This window comes from Lepidothrix coronata, unplaced genomic scaffold (genome assembly GCF_001604755.1).
Source record: "Lepidothrix coronata isolate B3197 unplaced genomic scaffold, Lepidothrix_coronata-1.0 Scaffold190, whole genome shotgun sequence".
Lineage (NCBI taxonomy): Eukaryota > Metazoa > Chordata > Aves > Passeriformes > Pipridae > Lepidothrix > Lepidothrix coronata.
This window is the reverse complement of record NW_016690370.1, coordinates 224,611-241,151: the sequence shown is the minus strand read 5'-3', so window position 1 is coordinate 241,151 and position 16,541 is coordinate 224,611. Positions and strand designations below refer to the sequence as shown.

The 16,541-nt window shown below is 48.3% G+C and overlaps 2 protein-coding genes across 5 annotated transcripts in view; one reads left to right on the top strand and one right to left on the bottom strand.

Annotated features, from left to right (window-relative positions):
* SSR3 (signal sequence receptor subunit 3) overlaps positions 1-4,868 on the top strand; it is a 5,720-nt gene extending 852 nt beyond the window's left edge. The window contains exons 2-5 of the mRNA XM_017831384.1: positions 556-682; positions 1,133-1,231; positions 1,746-1,877; positions 2,466-4,868. Coding sequence (XP_017686873.1) covers positions 556-682; positions 1,133-1,231; positions 1,746-1,877; positions 2,466-2,532 — 425 coding nt within the window. The 3' untranslated portion in view covers positions 2,533-4,868. The remainder of the gene's footprint in view (positions 1-555; positions 683-1,132; positions 1,232-1,745; positions 1,878-2,465) is intronic.
* A 672-nt stretch (positions 4,869-5,540) lies between these two features.
* KCNAB1 (potassium voltage-gated channel subfamily A member regulatory beta subunit 1) overlaps positions 5,541-16,541 on the bottom strand; it is a 62,218-nt gene continuing 51,217 nt past the window's right edge. For all 4 annotated transcript variants that reach the window (XM_017831416.1, XM_017831417.1, XM_017831418.1 and 1 more), the window contains exons 8-14: positions 15,171-15,257; positions 10,987-11,072; positions 10,361-10,481; positions 9,529-9,623; positions 8,152-8,272; positions 7,471-7,559; positions 5,541-6,932 (exon numbers count right to left, since the gene is read on the bottom strand). In XM_017831416.1, the coding sequence (XP_017686905.1) occupies positions 6,843-6,932; positions 7,471-7,559; positions 8,152-8,272; positions 9,529-9,623; positions 10,361-10,481; positions 10,987-11,072; positions 15,171-15,257 (689 nt within the window). In that variant the 3' untranslated portion in view covers positions 5,541-6,842. The remainder of the gene's footprint in view (positions 6,933-7,470; positions 7,560-8,151; positions 8,273-9,528; positions 9,624-10,360; positions 10,482-10,986; positions 11,073-15,170; positions 15,258-16,541) is intronic.

Sequence of the window (16,541 nt, the reverse complement as noted above, 5' to 3'; positions counted from 1 at the left end):
GGTGGCCCCTGAGGGGATCAGGGGCTCCCCACCGCGCGCCTCGGGCTCCGTCCCGCTGCCGCTCCGAGCCCGGCTCCGAGCCCACCCCAGGCGGGATCGTCCCGCTCCGAGCCGTGAGGGGTCCGAGCGGTGTGGGGTCCGATCCGTGAGGGGTCCGATCCGTGAGGGGTCCGATCCGTGAGGGGTCCGAGCCGTGAGGGGTCCGAGCCGTGTGGGGTCCGATCCGTGAGGGGTCCGAGCCGTGAGGGGTCCGAGCGCAGGCGATGCCGGTGGCGGTGGGCCCGGGCCGTGGGGCGGTCTGGCGGCGGCAGCACTGACGTGTCACTGCGGCGGCGCTGCCTCGGCGGGGCCTGGAGAGCCCCTCTCGGAGCACATTTCTCCCTTCCAGAGCGTTTGTAATGCGGCTCAAACGCTCCGAGGGGTTTTGCAGGATTTGGGTTTGGTCTGGCAGAGCCTGTGCCGAATTACAGAGCTGACGTGCTGTATGCTGCCCCTGCAGGGGCATTTTTTTCTTGGAAAGAGGCCACTCAAAATATAATTTTTTCTTCTTCGAAGGGCTTTATTGGAGGATATGGCACATGGATCTTGTTCAGTCCGCAGTCCTGTACAGCGTGATGACCCTCATCAGTACCTATCTGGTGGCTTTTGCGTATAAGAACGTCAAGTTTGTCCTCAAACACAAGTAAGTTTGGTGGCTGTTGGAAATAGAATTTATTATTTAATAATTTAACAGAACCAGCGTCTACAACTTAATTTTTTATGAATAAGAATGCCTGGAACGTTACTCCAAAATCTTTTTTACACAGAAATATTTCCTAGCTGGTTTCTGTTGTCTCTTGTAATTATGGAGTAGCCCTGTCTTGTCAGCTAAGAGTACAGTGAAATAGCAGAACTACCATCATGCTCAGCGGGTATTGCCATAAATTACATTTAAATTATATTACTGATTATATCAAAATTACATTACTTGTAGCAGTTTGATTATTACTTGTCCCTTCGACTTGACAAAACTGTTCGGTGTCTTGACTCCATTTTATTCTTCACTGTAAATAAAACTTCCTGCAATCCCAGGGTTTAGCTGTGGGGGTTTTTATTAGTTTTTGAAGTTGAACATAAGTGGTGTTGCTTACAGGGTAGCCCAGAAAAGAGAGGATGCTGTGTCCAAGGAGGTGACTCGCAAGCTGTCCGAGGCGGACAACAGGAAGATGTCCCGTAAGGAGAAGGATGAAAGGTGACCTCTTTGTCCTCTTCCTTCTCTCCCTTGTTGTAATGCTGCCTTAAATGTCCTTAAGGCTCTAGGTGGGGTATGAGGGACTGTGCCCTGTTTTTCCTATATTCTGGAAAGCGTAAGTTGTACTGTAACTCTTGGTTCATCTTAAAGCCTTTCTGGGGCAAGTCGTCAAGGAAAGGTCTCAAATGCACTTGGGATTAGAGGGGATGCTCACTGTGACTGTGCAGGATGGGAGCTGTCAGGGCTTAAGAGCCCAAACCTCCGTCTTCTAGAGGCTGGTTACAACAAAAGTGCTGCACACTTCAAAATGGTGGGGGGGCCAGGATATCCCATCCCTGGAAGTGTCCAAGGCCAGGCTGGGCAGAGCAACCTGGGCTAGTGGAAAGTGTCCCTGCCCATGGCAGGGGGTGGAATGAGATGATCTTTAAGGTCCCTCCCAACTCAATGCAGTCAGTCATTCTCTGATATACAGTGATTTAAATATGCCTGAAATATTGTCTCTGCTTGCTCCTAGAATTCTGTGGAAGAAAAATGAAGTTGCAGACTATGAAGCGACAACTTTTTCCATCTTCTACAACAACACCCTGTTCCTGGTCCTGGTCATCATCGCTTCGTTTTTTGTGCTGAAGAACTTCAACCCCACCGTGTATCCTTTGTGCTCTGCTGGGAAGGGCAGGTCCTTTGCAGAACATCAGCTTAGAACATTGTCACATAAAAGCAGAGTTTACAAAAAAAACCTCCTCTCAGTCACGTGAATGTGACGTGAGGTGTTTTAAGAATATCACTTAGACAATCTACAGAAATTCTTGTGTCTTTGCCATTTTAGTTGTAATTTTGGGATGAGGAGGCAGCTTGTTCTGCTGCAGAACCCCCAGGTCAGTGTTAGCTGCCAGGTTCTCTTACCTTACAGGTTGCTTTAGTTTCAGTAACTTCACAACCAAAATCTTTTGTTCTTTAAGGAAATTATTATTGCCAATCAGGCCAGTTAATTCAGGATGTTCTGTAGTTAACCATTTATAAAACAAATGTTAAGAGAACAGGCTAAACTTTTTGAGTGTCTTAACTTTGAAGGTAAGTTCATGCCTTTATTTTGAGTTGTATTTGAGGTTACAATATTTCAGTTTTAAAACTGTAAAGACCATTTCAATTCCTTCTTTTTCATAAAACTTCTACTAAATGTTCTGTACCAAAGAAGTATCTTGACAATTATATGTCCTTAACCTGTTCCCTGCAGAAACTATATTCTTTCTATAAGTGCTTCATCAGGACTGATTGCTCTGCTCTCCACAGGATCCAAGTAGACAAAAACCCCACAGAAATTTATTTCTGTGAGAGACTTCAACTGCCATAGAAACATTTAAGGGCAGAATAGGAATTTTTTTTTTTGTATTATGAGTGTAAGGGGGGGAGGGTTTAAATCCAAACTGATGGAATTGTATTTAGTTTTGGTAACTTTCCATGGTATTATTCAATATGCGAGTTAATGAATTTTTTTTTTTACTTAGCAAGGGAAGGAAATGGGGTGTGAGCTGTGACCAGACCTCACCTTTGTGAAGCACCACAGAGGGGTGATGGTTCTGCAGCCCAGGGGCAGCTCCACTGCCCAGCTGTACCCACAGCCTGGGCCAGAAGGCCCCTGGGTGCCTGGTGAGCAGCCTCAGAGCCAAACTCCCTGATCACAAAAGTGACAATCCACCATTTATCAGTGTAACTTGAGAAGTTGTAATAAAAAGGAGCTTTTTTGCCATTTAATTCCTTGTATTTCCATTCTTAAAAAAGTAGGTATTTTCATGTGTAAGTTTGTTGGCCCTTTCTGCTTCCAGAAGAGAGGAGTCTTTTCCTGTGTTCATTGGAAATACTCCTCATTTTTCAGTAACTTGTAGTCAGGACAAAACCCTGAACCTCCTAGAAAAACACTTTTGAAGTGGTCTGAATGTACTTTTTTTTCCCATTCATGTCCAAAATCACAAATAAATAAGAAGCCCTGCCAGTTTCCTTGCACAGCTTAGCAGAAATGCTTTAGCTGGCTTTTTGTAATGGGTTTATCAGGCAATCCTGTCCCTTATTTTCTTGCTCTCACTGAAGCAACTGTTCTGTTAATGCCAAACTCCACTGCTATTAATGGAATTCTAGAGCAGAAGTTACAGATCCTGCCATTACAGACTCGGGATCTGTAGGGAAGGAGAAAGCTCATAATCAGATTTAATGTAACAATTACTCTGCTAATCTTTACTTCAATAAGATTTATGGAAAATAGAGCGAAATGAAGAATCTGGAGAGCAGGAGACAGAAAGGGCTCTATTTCTGACAAATAACCAGTCATAAAACAATTCCTAATTACCCAGTGCCTGCTGACTGACTGTAACACTTGTCTGCATCCTTTGGGATTGGGAGGTCTCCAGTCTCAGCCCTCCCCTGCACAGTTCACTCTTCCTTTGCTTCCCGGTATGAACTGTTCTGTTTCTGTATTCAAACCATGAAAAGTCCCATGGGTTTGGTGCACTTCAGAGCTGCCCTTGAAATCACTTTTCTGGTCAGGCATTTAACACTTTGTATTAACTTGATTGCTTCCCCTCAAAATACGTGGATTTTTCTGTATCACTTGTGCCTGATCATTCTCCTCAGGAAGGAGACATTCCACGTTGCTGGTGCGTGCCTTGCACAATTGTACTTTGCTTGACTTATCACTTTCTTATAAAGGATATAATTTCTGTATTTTAGGCTTTCTAGCACACACAACCCAAATTTCTAACAAGCCTCCAACAAGTAACCAGTCAGAGCCCAAGAGGAGGCCAAGCTGGCAGCTCTCTAAGCAGCAGGATTTGATGGGGCTGGTTTTTGCTCTGGTCCTCCCAAAGCACCCAGTACTTAAATTCCAATATTTGAACAAACAACATCAGTACACTCGTTGTACTGCCAGGGCTCTCACTGTCCTGTCAGGTGTTCTAGCAGGCGACAGGTGTGTTTTCCAGAAAATCTGCTGGCTGGAGAAGCGCTTGGAAGCAGCACTTTCTTCTGCTATTACTGTCACCTCACTGAGTCTTTTATTAACAGCTTTTCATCCTACTGTAGGTTTTTTTTGGTATTAACAGTTGCTGAGGCTTGGAGCTCAGCGAGTGAGGAGAGGGAACACTGACAGCCTGAAACAAAAGCAGGTGGGGGAGTGGGGTGGGTCGTTGCTGCAAAAAAACCTCATCTTGGGCCTTCTCGGGAAAGTTTGGGGCTGTCTTTTTTTTTTGTTATTTGTAATTCTGTCTGCTTTTGTTTTTTGGGTGGTGGTTGTTTTTTCCCCTTGCAATCAGCACTAGAAGCTGCAATGATATATATAAAAGTCAATATAATAGACTGAAATTAAATTTCTTCAGTTAATGCTGAGGGTTAACCTGGAGCTGAGCTGCTGCTTGGCCCCCCATTGCCCTCAGAGTTTTAAGCTCTCGCTCCAAGTAAGGGTCAATACCATCTCCTTTTCAATTAAAAAAAGTTGGGAATTAATCTATTTTTAATACACTGCTGGATTCCCACGTACGTGCGAAGGGAAAGGGAGAACATTAAATTGTACCTCCAGAGGGAGGGAAATTAGTCTGCTACTGGGAAGATAATTCTCTTAAATTAATAAAGCTGTTAACTGTGTGCTGGTTGAAGCCTTTGTAACAATGAACATTAGTTAACTTTCACAGCTGATAATGCAGAGCTGGGGGACGTTTCCAGGGCAGGGGAAGGTGCATGGGGAGGTGGCTGGGACTGGCCAGTGTCCCCTTGGAGAGGCTGGGACACTGCCCTGGGATTTCAGGGACCTGTCAGGAGCATGTCCAGGTGTTTATTGCAGGCCAAAACCATGGGATGGTTTGGGTTGGGAGGGACCTCAAAGCCCATCCAGTCCCACCCCATGCCATGGGCAGGGACACCTTCCACTGGACAAGGATGCTCCAAGCCCTGTCCAACCTGGCCTTGGACACTCCCAGGGATGGGGCAGCCACAGCTTCTCTGGGCAACCTGTGCCAGGGCCTCCCCACCCTCCCAGGGAAGGATTTCTCCCCAGCATCCCACCTAACCCTGCCCTCCCTCAGCCCAAGGCCATCACAGCATTACTCAGGACTGGTGTCTGCCCCAGGGATAGATTCCAGAGGTACCTCTGTCCCAGGTGTGCAGCCAGCCCAGGTCCCACGTGTCCCTGCTCCGTGTCACCGGCCCTCGCCCCTCCTGGGGACAGCAGGAGAGTCTCCCTGTGGAACAACACACACCCACTTCCACGTCCAGCACTGCTGGCTCTGAGCAGCTCTCGCTGTCAGTAACAGTCTGCAGGGATAAATTAGATGCACAAAATGCTTTTATTGTGTCCAAGCAGGATCCATCGGACTGCAGGTCTCATATACAGCAGGAGTCATTTACACAGACCACAGCTTCGAATACAGGAGGAGACAACTCAGCCCCGGGGGCTGCTCACCTGGCCCAGGTGAGCCCTGGGCTTGGGGACTAAAGTACAAGGGTCCTACAAATACTGTACAGAGCTGTGTCCCAGGAAGGACATGAGAAATACAGACTGAAATCACAGGAGTCGTACAGAGCAAATCCACGGGAAAGTACAACGTGGTTCTTCAGCTGGGCAAATTAATATGTACATCCTTGCTATCAACTCCTGTAAATGCTCACAAAAATCTTTTTAAAATGAGTCTATGCATTTACTTATCCCCGATTCCAAAATAAAGCAGATGTAGCCTTTCGAAATACGTACCTGATTTTTCCTGGGAGTTTCTCAGCAGTTATATATATATTTATAAGTGTCTATATCCTTAAAAGCTCCTGAATATTGAAATTTGCAGTAGCTCTGTCTACAAGCAGGCAGAAGTAGAGGCAGGTTTCTATATATGCAAAACCCAATATTTAATCATGGCTTTCTTGGTTTAAGGTTTATGGAGAAGTAGAATTTTGCAGAGAGCTGTTGGTTCAGTAACCTGACATGCGAGGTTGGGTTTCCTAACACTGCTCAGGGATGTTTCCCAGGAGCACTCCACAGCTGGAATTACTGTACAGTTAGGAGCTGAACTATCTAAGTTCTAACTAATTCTCTGTCTTACAGCTTTTATTCAACTACAAACAAAATCTAAAGCTTATATTCAGCATATAAAAGCAAACAAAGTCTGAGCTTGCCCCTTCCATCTGTTAACCTGAAGAAACTTTATAGTTGAGATTTCCCAAACGTGGTTTTATTAAAACCTGAAGTTGTATCTGGCTTTTCTTCATTGAAAAAATAGATCTGTACATCCTTCTTTAATTACCAAGTACCTGAAGGTTATAAATTATTAATTTTTTTTTTTGCTTTACAAGTGTTTTTCACAGCACAAGCATGAGGTGCAAAAAGAGGAAAGTAAAAATTAATGAATTCGGTCGAAGGTAAGAAAATACGAGATTATTCTCGTTTAGAAGAGAGATCAACTGTGCTTTCAGATTTCACTGCAGATTAGTAGCAAGAGCACACATCTCGAAGGGTCCAGTGACAGGAGACACCGAGCAGCAGGTGCTGAATGATTCTCATGACCAGAGATTAACTCGGGGCTGTACTGCTGTACAGAGCACTTGGAAACCATGCAGTCCAGGGAGCTCATGCATTGCATTAGGATCTGTAGTCCTTCTTGCTGTAGGGCTTGTTGCCCAGAATATTATCTATTTCATTCACGATGTGGGATGTCATCTTTGGAAGGACCTGAGGGTAGAAGGAAGCCCGTGTTTAATCAAGGTTGTTCCAAATTTAAACCCAGATTTTATCAAATAACATTTCCTCTGGGGTTTTTTTTGCGTGACAGATATTAAACATTCATCTAATAACTCTCTCCCATAAAGGAGGAACCGCTGGAATGTCTTTACTCAGTGAGAGAATCGTGGCAATGCCTCTGAACTTGATATGTGGAGTATTGCTGGGCTGCAGTGGAAGGACAGCAGAGGGAGAGGAAGCTGATTGTGGCAAACTACAGAGATTAATTAAGGTGGGTGCAGGTGACGTGATAGCACAGAATCCATCACAACATGTCCTGGAATCGGGTCCCTGTCCCTTTCAGATACACTAAACCTGCTGGTGACACCATAGATTTGCCTAATTAAGGTGCATAAATAGAATTGCAAGACAAAATACCAAGTACTAACACTAAATGAAGAGAAGGAGGGTGCTGAGGTGTGGGGGTGTTACCCTCAGGGAGCTGAGCAGAGCTAATCCCCATGGAGGGGCCACCACCACCTGCACTTACCTGGATGGCTCCGAGGTTCTCTATCAGCTGCTCCGGGTTGGAAGATCCCAGAAGGACAGAGCTCACACCCTCATTCCTCAGGCACCATGCTGGAATAAAGGCACAACGAGGTCAGGAACAAGGTGGAGTGACACGGCCTCGCTCCAGAGCCTGAAGTTTGACAGAACCTCAGTTTGAAAACCACATGGTTCTCTTGTGTCTGTGGGCCCAGGGTGCTGAACTGTGGGGAGGGAGCAGGGAAACAGGCAGGTTGGACCCCTAAGGAGACCCAAAATACTCTGGCAATCACAGGCTCATGCTGGTGCTGGAAACAATCTTATTTCGTGTAATTGTTGCCCAGAGAAGCTGTGGCTGCCCCATCTCTGGAAGTGTCCAAGGCCAGGTTGGACGGGGCTTGGAGCAACCTGGAATAATAGAAAGTGTCTCTGCCCATGGCAGGGGTTGGAACTGACTGATCTTTACGCTCCCTTCCAACCCAAACCATTCCAGGATAAATAATCCTTGAAGCATTTAAATAACAGACCCATCTCTAGCTGCAGGCCCAGCCCAAGCCACCCTTTGGCCTGTTCGAAAGACGACACATCTTTTCCTGCACTGCCCTTCCCCGAACCGTCCCTGCTGCCTGCACAGAGGAGAGGAGCAGCCCCAGAGCCCCCCAGGGTGCCCCCAGCCCAGACCCACCGACAGCCAGCTGGGGCAGGGTGCAGCCGAGGCGCTCGGCGATGGGCGACAGGTCCTTCAGCTTCCCCTGCTGCTTCCTGCCCTCCTCGCTGATGATCTTCTCCTTCAGCCACTGGTAGCACTGCAGGCCAATCACACTGCGTTACTGCCAGCTTTCATCTTCCACAATGGGGACTTTAAGCCCATTTATAATTACAGGTATAATCTATACATATATATATATGTGTGTGTGTGTGTAACAGCACTTGAAAAGCCATGTCCAACCCAGAAGGTCGTGGGGGTTGAATGACACAAAGTTTTGCTACCCAAAGCAATTAGGACAGGACCAGAATGTCCCTGGATCTACATCGCCCTGGACAGGACCAGAATGTCCCTGGATCTACATCACCCTGGACAGGACCAGAATGTCCCTGGATCTACGTCACCCCGGCTTTATGCAGCTCTCGGACTCGCTCCAGAAACTGTAACCTCCTAACTTTTCTTTTTGGACCATTGAATCCCATCACAGAGCAGAGGAAAAAAAAAGGGAAATATTGGTCAGCTTGAGAAGATTTTGACCCAAACCCCTCCAAAAAAATTGTGAGGGAATATCTGATCTTGTTGGAGATTTTACAGTTCAAGATTAGAACATTAATTAAAGCAAAGTGGGATTTCAGTTCTCCCAGTTCCAGACTTGGAGGTTGGTTCTGCTGCACTCTCCGCAATTTAATTTGGACCCCTCTCACCATCCACCTTCTCCAATAGCCTTTACCAAGAGTTAATAATACATTTTGGTTTGGAAAAAAAAACAACCCAAATGCAATTAAATAGCCCATTTCCTTTAAAAAGCACCAAACTGAGCAAACCCAGCCCAGGGACCCCTGTCACTCTGCTGGCACTGCCAGGCAGTGCTGGCTTTTGCTCAGCTGGTACAGAGGCCCAGATCCCATTTTAGTTGGGTTTTTGCCCAAATCCAGGACATTTTAGTGCTCTGTGATCTTTCAAACCATTAAATCACATGCCTGTGCCACAACAGGGGAGGAGACCCCGTAGCCCTCAAAAAGGATAAAATCAGGATAATTGTGGAGATTTCAATGATCTTTTGCAACGTTCATGGTTCCATGACTGGTGTCAGCGAGGAGCATTGAGCACCACAGACCCCCTGGGTGTGACAGCACCCAGCATCCTGCAGCCCCCCCTCCTGCCCCAGCCCCAGCTCTGCGTGGGGAACCCGAGCACTGTTCTAACCCAGATTCTCCTGCACTTGGAGAGTGGTTGCCAGAGAAACCGAGCGGATCCATCGATACCCAGCCCAGCCTCCTCACGAGGGATCTCTCTCCCCTTGGTTATTTCCCTGCCCTCACAAAGCAGCACATCTCGAACATGCCCCAAAGATACCTTGAGGGAAGCCCTTGAGCTCTCTGGGACCCCGTTGCCGTATTTCCCTGAGATGATCCCACAGGCCAGCGGGGACCACGTCATTGCTCCCACCCCTGCAGAGAGAACAGAGGAGGGCGTTTCAGGGGAGTGGGAGAGATCAGAGCTGTACCAAAAACAGGACTTTCAGTTAAAAAATGAAATAAAAGCAAAACAACTTCTACTTGTTTCGATTGCCACTGGCAGCAACGTTCAGTTGGTGTCTTCCAGGGAGATGCTGCTGTTGCCCTTAAGTATTTATTCAGATAATTAATATAATTAAAAAATAAAATAATTATTACTCCTTAATGCATCAGCAGCATCTCCCTGGAAGACACTGACTGCCTTAATCATCCAAAAAGCCTCTTTCAGGAGCCTCCAGCTCCATCCTGGCTCCTGCAGCAGTGAAGCACCTGAACTCCTGATCAGGCATGTCCTCTGCCTTGCATCTTCACATCCTTCCTGCTGGCAGGGACCAGCTCCCACCCCTGCTCCTCAGATGCCTGGGAGAGGCACGAGGAGGTATTGGTGGCTTTGGGTACAGGGGAGGGATGGCACTTTCATGGGCCACACAAGTCTCAGAGAGTAAGAAGCAGTCATGGCAATTAATAATTAATATATTTATTAATATACTATATTAATATATAATACTGAGTAATACTTCTTTACCAGAGCCACAGTGAACTGGTTTTTCTTTCAGGTCTGTAGGAAGACACCTGTCTGTGTGCTGTTCCCATCTGGAGCCCCAGGTCCCCCTGTTCCCTCTCTTTCTGAGGATGCACAAGCCAAAAAGGCACAGCAGCCTCAGACTCACCAATTTTGTGATATAGCTCTGGCAGCTGAACCTCCACTTTCTCTCTCTGGAACAGATGATATTCTGCTTGTTCACACACGGGTGGGATCATGTTGAACTGCCTGGCCACAGAGTATGCTTCCTGGGGGGGAGAAAGCAGCAGGAAAGCACTTCATTACGTGGAAATATCCTGCAGGACACACCAGCCAACACTCCTTGAGTGTACAGAGACAACAAACTCAAGTCTTCCCTTTAGCAAGGGGAAGAGGGACCAGCAGGATGCTCCTGGAATCTCTCGGAATCCCAGACTGGTTTGGACTGGGAGGGACCTCAAAGCTCATATTGTTCCACCCCCTGCCGTGGGCAGGGACACCTCCCACTAGACCAGGTTGGCCACGAGCACAGATATCAAACCTGAAGACACCTTGAATTCCCCTGGAATTCCATCAAACCAAAATGACAGAAACCCCAGCTAAACCAGCCCAGACACCCAAACCCCCAGCTCAGCCCATCTTCTCCTGATCAACACTGGGCTCATTCTGGAACAGGTTCTTAAATTATTTGAAGTGGAAAGGTGCTGGATGGAGTGAAACTCCAGCAGCCCCAGAGCACTACCCAGTGCCAAGGCTTCCCTAGGGGGGCCTTACCATGATCTCCATGGCGCTCCAGCGGGACGTGCCCCAGTACATGGCCATGCCCTGGTTGATCACGTGCGTCATCGCCCGCACAATTTCTGCAGGAGGGAAGAAAAGGAGTATGAGAAGTGCCCAGAGGCCACGTTTCCAGCACCAAATCCTCCCAAATCCACTCTCGAATTCCAAGATTGCTGACAGTCCTGAGCAGTTTGCACTGAACACCAATTCTGCTCTTTTCTTTTGCTCGAGCATGGATGAAAAAGCATTTTCAGTGCAAATATGGAGACATTGATCTCTTGCCTACCAGCACCTCAGGAGAGTATTTCTTTTAAAATTTAGCACAAGGGGGCAGCACAGTGGAAAAATAAACTAGAGGATAAATTCAATTTGTTTTAACATTTGTTTACTGAAACCATATATCTGGGTCTGCTTGATTTTACCAGGAATACTGGGGTAGGGGGGGTAAAGTTGCAAAACTGAGTGGTTGAACCCCACTTCACCAAGGGCCCTGTCAGCCTCGTGTGTCAGGTCTGCAAAGCCCAGCACAGCTCCTTATGCAGCAGTGACATGGTCCTTGTTGTTCTTTGGGAAGCTGGAAGCTTGCAAGGCTGCACACCAGGACAGGAGCTTTGATTTCCTCCCTCCGACCTCTGCTGAGCAGCCCTGCCTTCTTGGGGTGGGGGGGAAGCCCACCATAAAGCTTAGTTTCATGGAATTACAGGATGGTTTGAGTTGGGAGGGACCTTAAAGCCCATTCAGTGCCACCCCCTGACATGGGCAGGGACACCTTCCACTTTCCCAGGTTGCTCCAAGCCCCATCCAACCTGGCCTTGGACACTTCCAGGGATGGGGCAGCCACAGCTTCTTTGGGCAACCTGTGCCAGGGCCTCACCCCCCTCACAGGGAGGAATTCCTTCCCAATACCCCATCTAACCTTCTGGCACAGTCCCCACAAGCAGCCCCAAGCCAGAATTAACTGCCCTGGCCACAGTAAAATCCCTGTTTCTGGCTGGGCTCTCCCACTGCCCTTGGGAGCCGAGCAGTGCTGCGGGCACAGGCACTGCCCTGACCACCAACCACAGCATCTGAACCGGCAAAACTGGGCTTAACTCACTGTGAGAAGCAAAAGAAAACAGTTCTTGGTCACTGTTGTCTGTGCCACACCAGGCACCTCGTGGTCAGCGGGCGCTGCCACGTCTCCCTGTACTCTTCCCATAGGAAAGTGGGAAGGAACTGGTGCTCTCCCACCTCCACCATTAACTCTGACCCATCACAAACCCTCTGGGGGGACATGTGGCTGCCTGGAGGAGCCTGACATGCCTGTAAATTCCTGTGCTCTCCCTTGGATAAGGACTCCAAGCACTGCTGTCTCAAGATCCCTTTTATACCATCAGGATCCTCGTCCTACTTAGGGAAGAAAAGAGAAGGATCCTGGCAGCGAGGAGATTACACTGCCAGCCTGGGCCTTGTGTGAGATCCTGCTGCAGGCAGCCACGGGCAGCTCAGGGTGGGGAAATCTCCATTTAGAGCCTGGAGGGCTGGGCTTTGTTTGACACAGAGACCTGCCTTAAACCCGAACACTAATCCACCGATCTGAAGCAATCAGGAAAAGGAAATAAATATCCCAAACAACGTTAAAGGCACCACTGAGACATAAAGAAAACTTCTATTTCCTTCCAAAACAAACTCGTTTCACTGAAGTGTAAATATAGAATCATAGACTGATTGGGGTTGGAAGAGACCTTAAAGACCATCTCATTCCAACCCCCTGCTGTGGGCAGGGACACCTTCCACCTGACCAGGTGTCCAGGGCTCCAGGATACCCCAAACGAGCTATTTCCAGCTGCCCTGCCTGAATATTGAATTAAAAATTGTTTTTCATTTGCTACCTTCCTCAGTCTCAGCCTGTAAGTGATCCTCCCCTCCCTTGCTCCCTCCCTGTCAGCACCAGCTTCTCCCTGGGCTTAGTTTTCTATTTTTGCCCCGCCACCATTTGGGAGCCTTGACAAACATTTCGTCATACGCCTCTTACACATCTCAGCCCCTGGTTGTTTTCATTTCTCCCACCTCTACTCCTTTCAAGAAAAACCCAAGTCAACTCAGAAAATATATGTACCTTCTTGTTTACAGAGCCTGCTCCCATGGGGATGGGATGTGGGAATAGCACATCCCTGGATCTCTTGGCCTGTCAGCTGGACGCCCAAATGGCACCATTTAGGAACAGGAGATTTTTTTTTTTAAATATAAATAAATGTTTCAAATCCCAGAAAACAGCCCCTGGCAGCATAATAATAACTTTGAAGTAGCTTGAAGTTCCCTGGTAGGAATGTTGTCACCTTCCCTCCCTGCATTCCAGGGCTGTGGGTGCTGGATGTGCTGTGGGCACCCGGCACCATGACAACAGGACCCCAGGGACCCTCCTTCCCCCCAGCTGGAGCTGCACTGCTGGAAAAGCCACTTGGGATGAAGAAAAAGCATCTGCCTGCCCAGCTGGGGGATCAGACCTTCAGGTTGGACAGGACTTGGAGCAGCCTGGTCTGGTGGAAGGTGTCCCTGCCCACGGCAGAGGGGTTGGAATGAGATGAACTTTAAGGTCCTTTCCAACCCACACCACTCCATGATTTCCTTGTGGGAAAAGCACAGGCATGTATGATGCTGGAGAAGGGTTGTGTGCCTGGGGAAGGCAGCACAGCTCTCCCTGCACGGGGAGAGCAGCACCACCAGATGGTTCAGCAGATGCTCTGGGATAGAAGTGGCTTAGTAGGTGAACCACAAAAAAAGCAGGAAGAACATGGGAAGAGTCTCCACCGTGCCATTCATAATAAAAATGTCCCTTTTTTTCACCCTGCCCCGGTCTCACCAGGCTCCACAGCCCGTGCCCGGCTGCCAAGGCCACACTGCCAGCGGGATCCGCAGCATCCCCAGCGCTGCCAACGCCGGGATCAGCTGGGAACACATCCCACTGCCTGTGACACTGACTGAGCACAGAGGTCACTCCTCCCTCCCGGACAACGTGCCATGTCCTCGGCCTCAGCAGCAGCTGAGGAATCCACACTGCTCCTCAGCTCCCAGGCCTGAGGAATCCACACTGCTCCTCAGCTCCCAGGCCTGAGGAATCCACACTGCTCCTCAGCTCCCAGGCCTGAGGAATCCACACTGCTCCTCAGCTCCCAGGCCTGAGGAATCCACACTGCTCCTCAGCTCCCAGGCCTGAGGAATCCACACTGCTCCTCAGCTCCCAGGCCTGAGGAATCCACACTGCTCCTCAGCTCCCAGGCTGGTCCCTGAGCCTCAGCTGCTGGCTCTGACTGGCACCCACAGGCTGTGCCAGGGCCCACAGCCCCATCTTCCCTAGGAAATGGGTGTCACAACTCCTACATCGAGCCAGGAGCTTGCAGGGGGCCTGTCAAGCTCCAGGTTTGTTTGATTTCCAAGTGCCCTCCACGGCAGCTGCTGCAGCCTGCAAGTCTTTCCTCCTGCTCTGTGTTTAGCTGGGAGGCTGCTCTGCCACAGGGAGTGGCTGCATTCACTCCAGAAGGAGGAGAGGAGGAATGGGAATTGTGCCCATTAAATAGGGCACTGACCCCAAAACACACTGCTGGGGGCTCCTGGCTAGCTGGGCTATGCTCACATGCCAGACACACAGAGTTGGTTATCAGTGACTCTGAAATGTAACTGAAGCACAAAGTCACAGATCCTGCAAGTCCCTCAGTTCATCCCCTGATTTACCAGTCTGGATTTAACAAGGAACATTTCCCACCAATCCAGCCCTGGGCAGAGCATCACTGCTGGTTGTGCTGGGAGACCCTACTCTGTCCTGCCTTAAATCCAAACACAAACCCACTTCATCTGAAGGATTCAAGAAAAAGAAATAAACCCCCCAAACAATGTTAAAGCCACTACTGGGAAACTTCCATTTCCTTCCAAAACATATAAATACATTTCAATAAATATGGAGTCATGGAATGGTTTGGGAAAGGACCTTAAAGACCATTTAGTTCCAATCCCTTGCCATGGGTAGGGGCACCTTGCATGGCCAGGCACACATGGCTCCAGGACACCACGAATGAGATATTTCATATTTAAACTGCCCCAACTGAATATTTAATTAAAAATTGGTTTTCATTTCCTACCCTCCTCGGTCTCAGCCCCTAAACCAGGATCAAGGGGAACCTTTAAGCCAAGCCTGCACCAACCTTCCATGGGGGTGTTGTTGTCCGGCCGGTTGGCAAAGACCACGTCCACATATTCCAGCTGCAGCCTCTGGAGAGAAGCCTTCAGCCCTGGGAATGGAAGAGCAGAGACAAGACAGGCAGGGTCAGAGGGAGGTGGAGCTGGCAGCACAGAACAGAGCCAAAATGGGGCAAAAATAAGCTTGGTGTATTTAAATGTACATATTATGTATATATACACACACATAACCATCCAGGATATGAGAGGGATGCTGAATATCATTGTCCCATGTCACTGCAGTCATATGAAGAAGGAAACACCAGCTTGGCCACATGCAGGGCCCCCTCCTTCCACGAGAATTTGCTTTATTTTTGAATTCCCCTCAGATCTGGGTTGAACAGCCCCTGGGTACAGAGCGTGTCCATGTCAGCTGCCAGGGACTGGGTTCTGTGTCCTGCTCCTGTCCTGAGCTAATTTCATCTAGATTTTGTCACAGAGCCTTTCTGGGCAAGTCCTTGCTCCACCCCCACCTCAAGATGGGTGGCTGCAGGGGGACACTCCAGGATGCAATCCCAGAGGGAAGGTTGATGCCTCGTGATGAGCAGGTGAGGCACCAGGGAAGGTTTGACCTCTTGTCAGAGGGGGCTGTGCCCACCAACACTGAGCAAAGGGCAGAGGGAGTTTGGCAGAGCAAGTCAAGGCACTTTGCAGCTCAGTCCATAACTGTCCAGGCTTTGACAGCCTCTCTGGGAGGATCTGATGGGAGATGGCATTGAAACCCTACAGATATATACATATATAGATATATACACACGTGTGTATGAGAGAGGGAGAGAGAAGAAGATGGGCATTTTATCCGTCTCAAAATTCAGCAAACATTTTCAGCCTCCTCTATTTTGACTCATTCTTCATGAACATTCATAAAAACATTTTGTTCTTGGGAAGATTTATAGAAAATAAGTGTCAGAAATCCTCCTCTCTCTCACGCACACAGACATATATATATATATACAGACATATATGTGTATAAAATAGCTAACATTGACCTTAACATCGTTTGCTCTGTGTTCTGTGAAGTTTTTCCAACTGCTGCCAGGGTTTTTCCATCATTTCATGAAGCAGCTCCACAAGAAATGAAAGCAGATGGGTTTGGAGCACCTGTGACATGGCTGCCCCTTCCCTGAGCACCTCTGGGTCCAGTGTCACCACCTCACAGAGGGTTATTCAAATAAAAACTCAACAAAATGCTGCCAAAAAGCTTTCTCCAGCATTACCTTAGTCTGAAAGTCACATTCCAATGTAGCTGAATCCTGCAAACACTCCATGGTGAAAACTTTCCAGGGCAATCCCAGGTGTATGGAAAATTCGCCATGCTCCAGGGATGCTCAGGATCA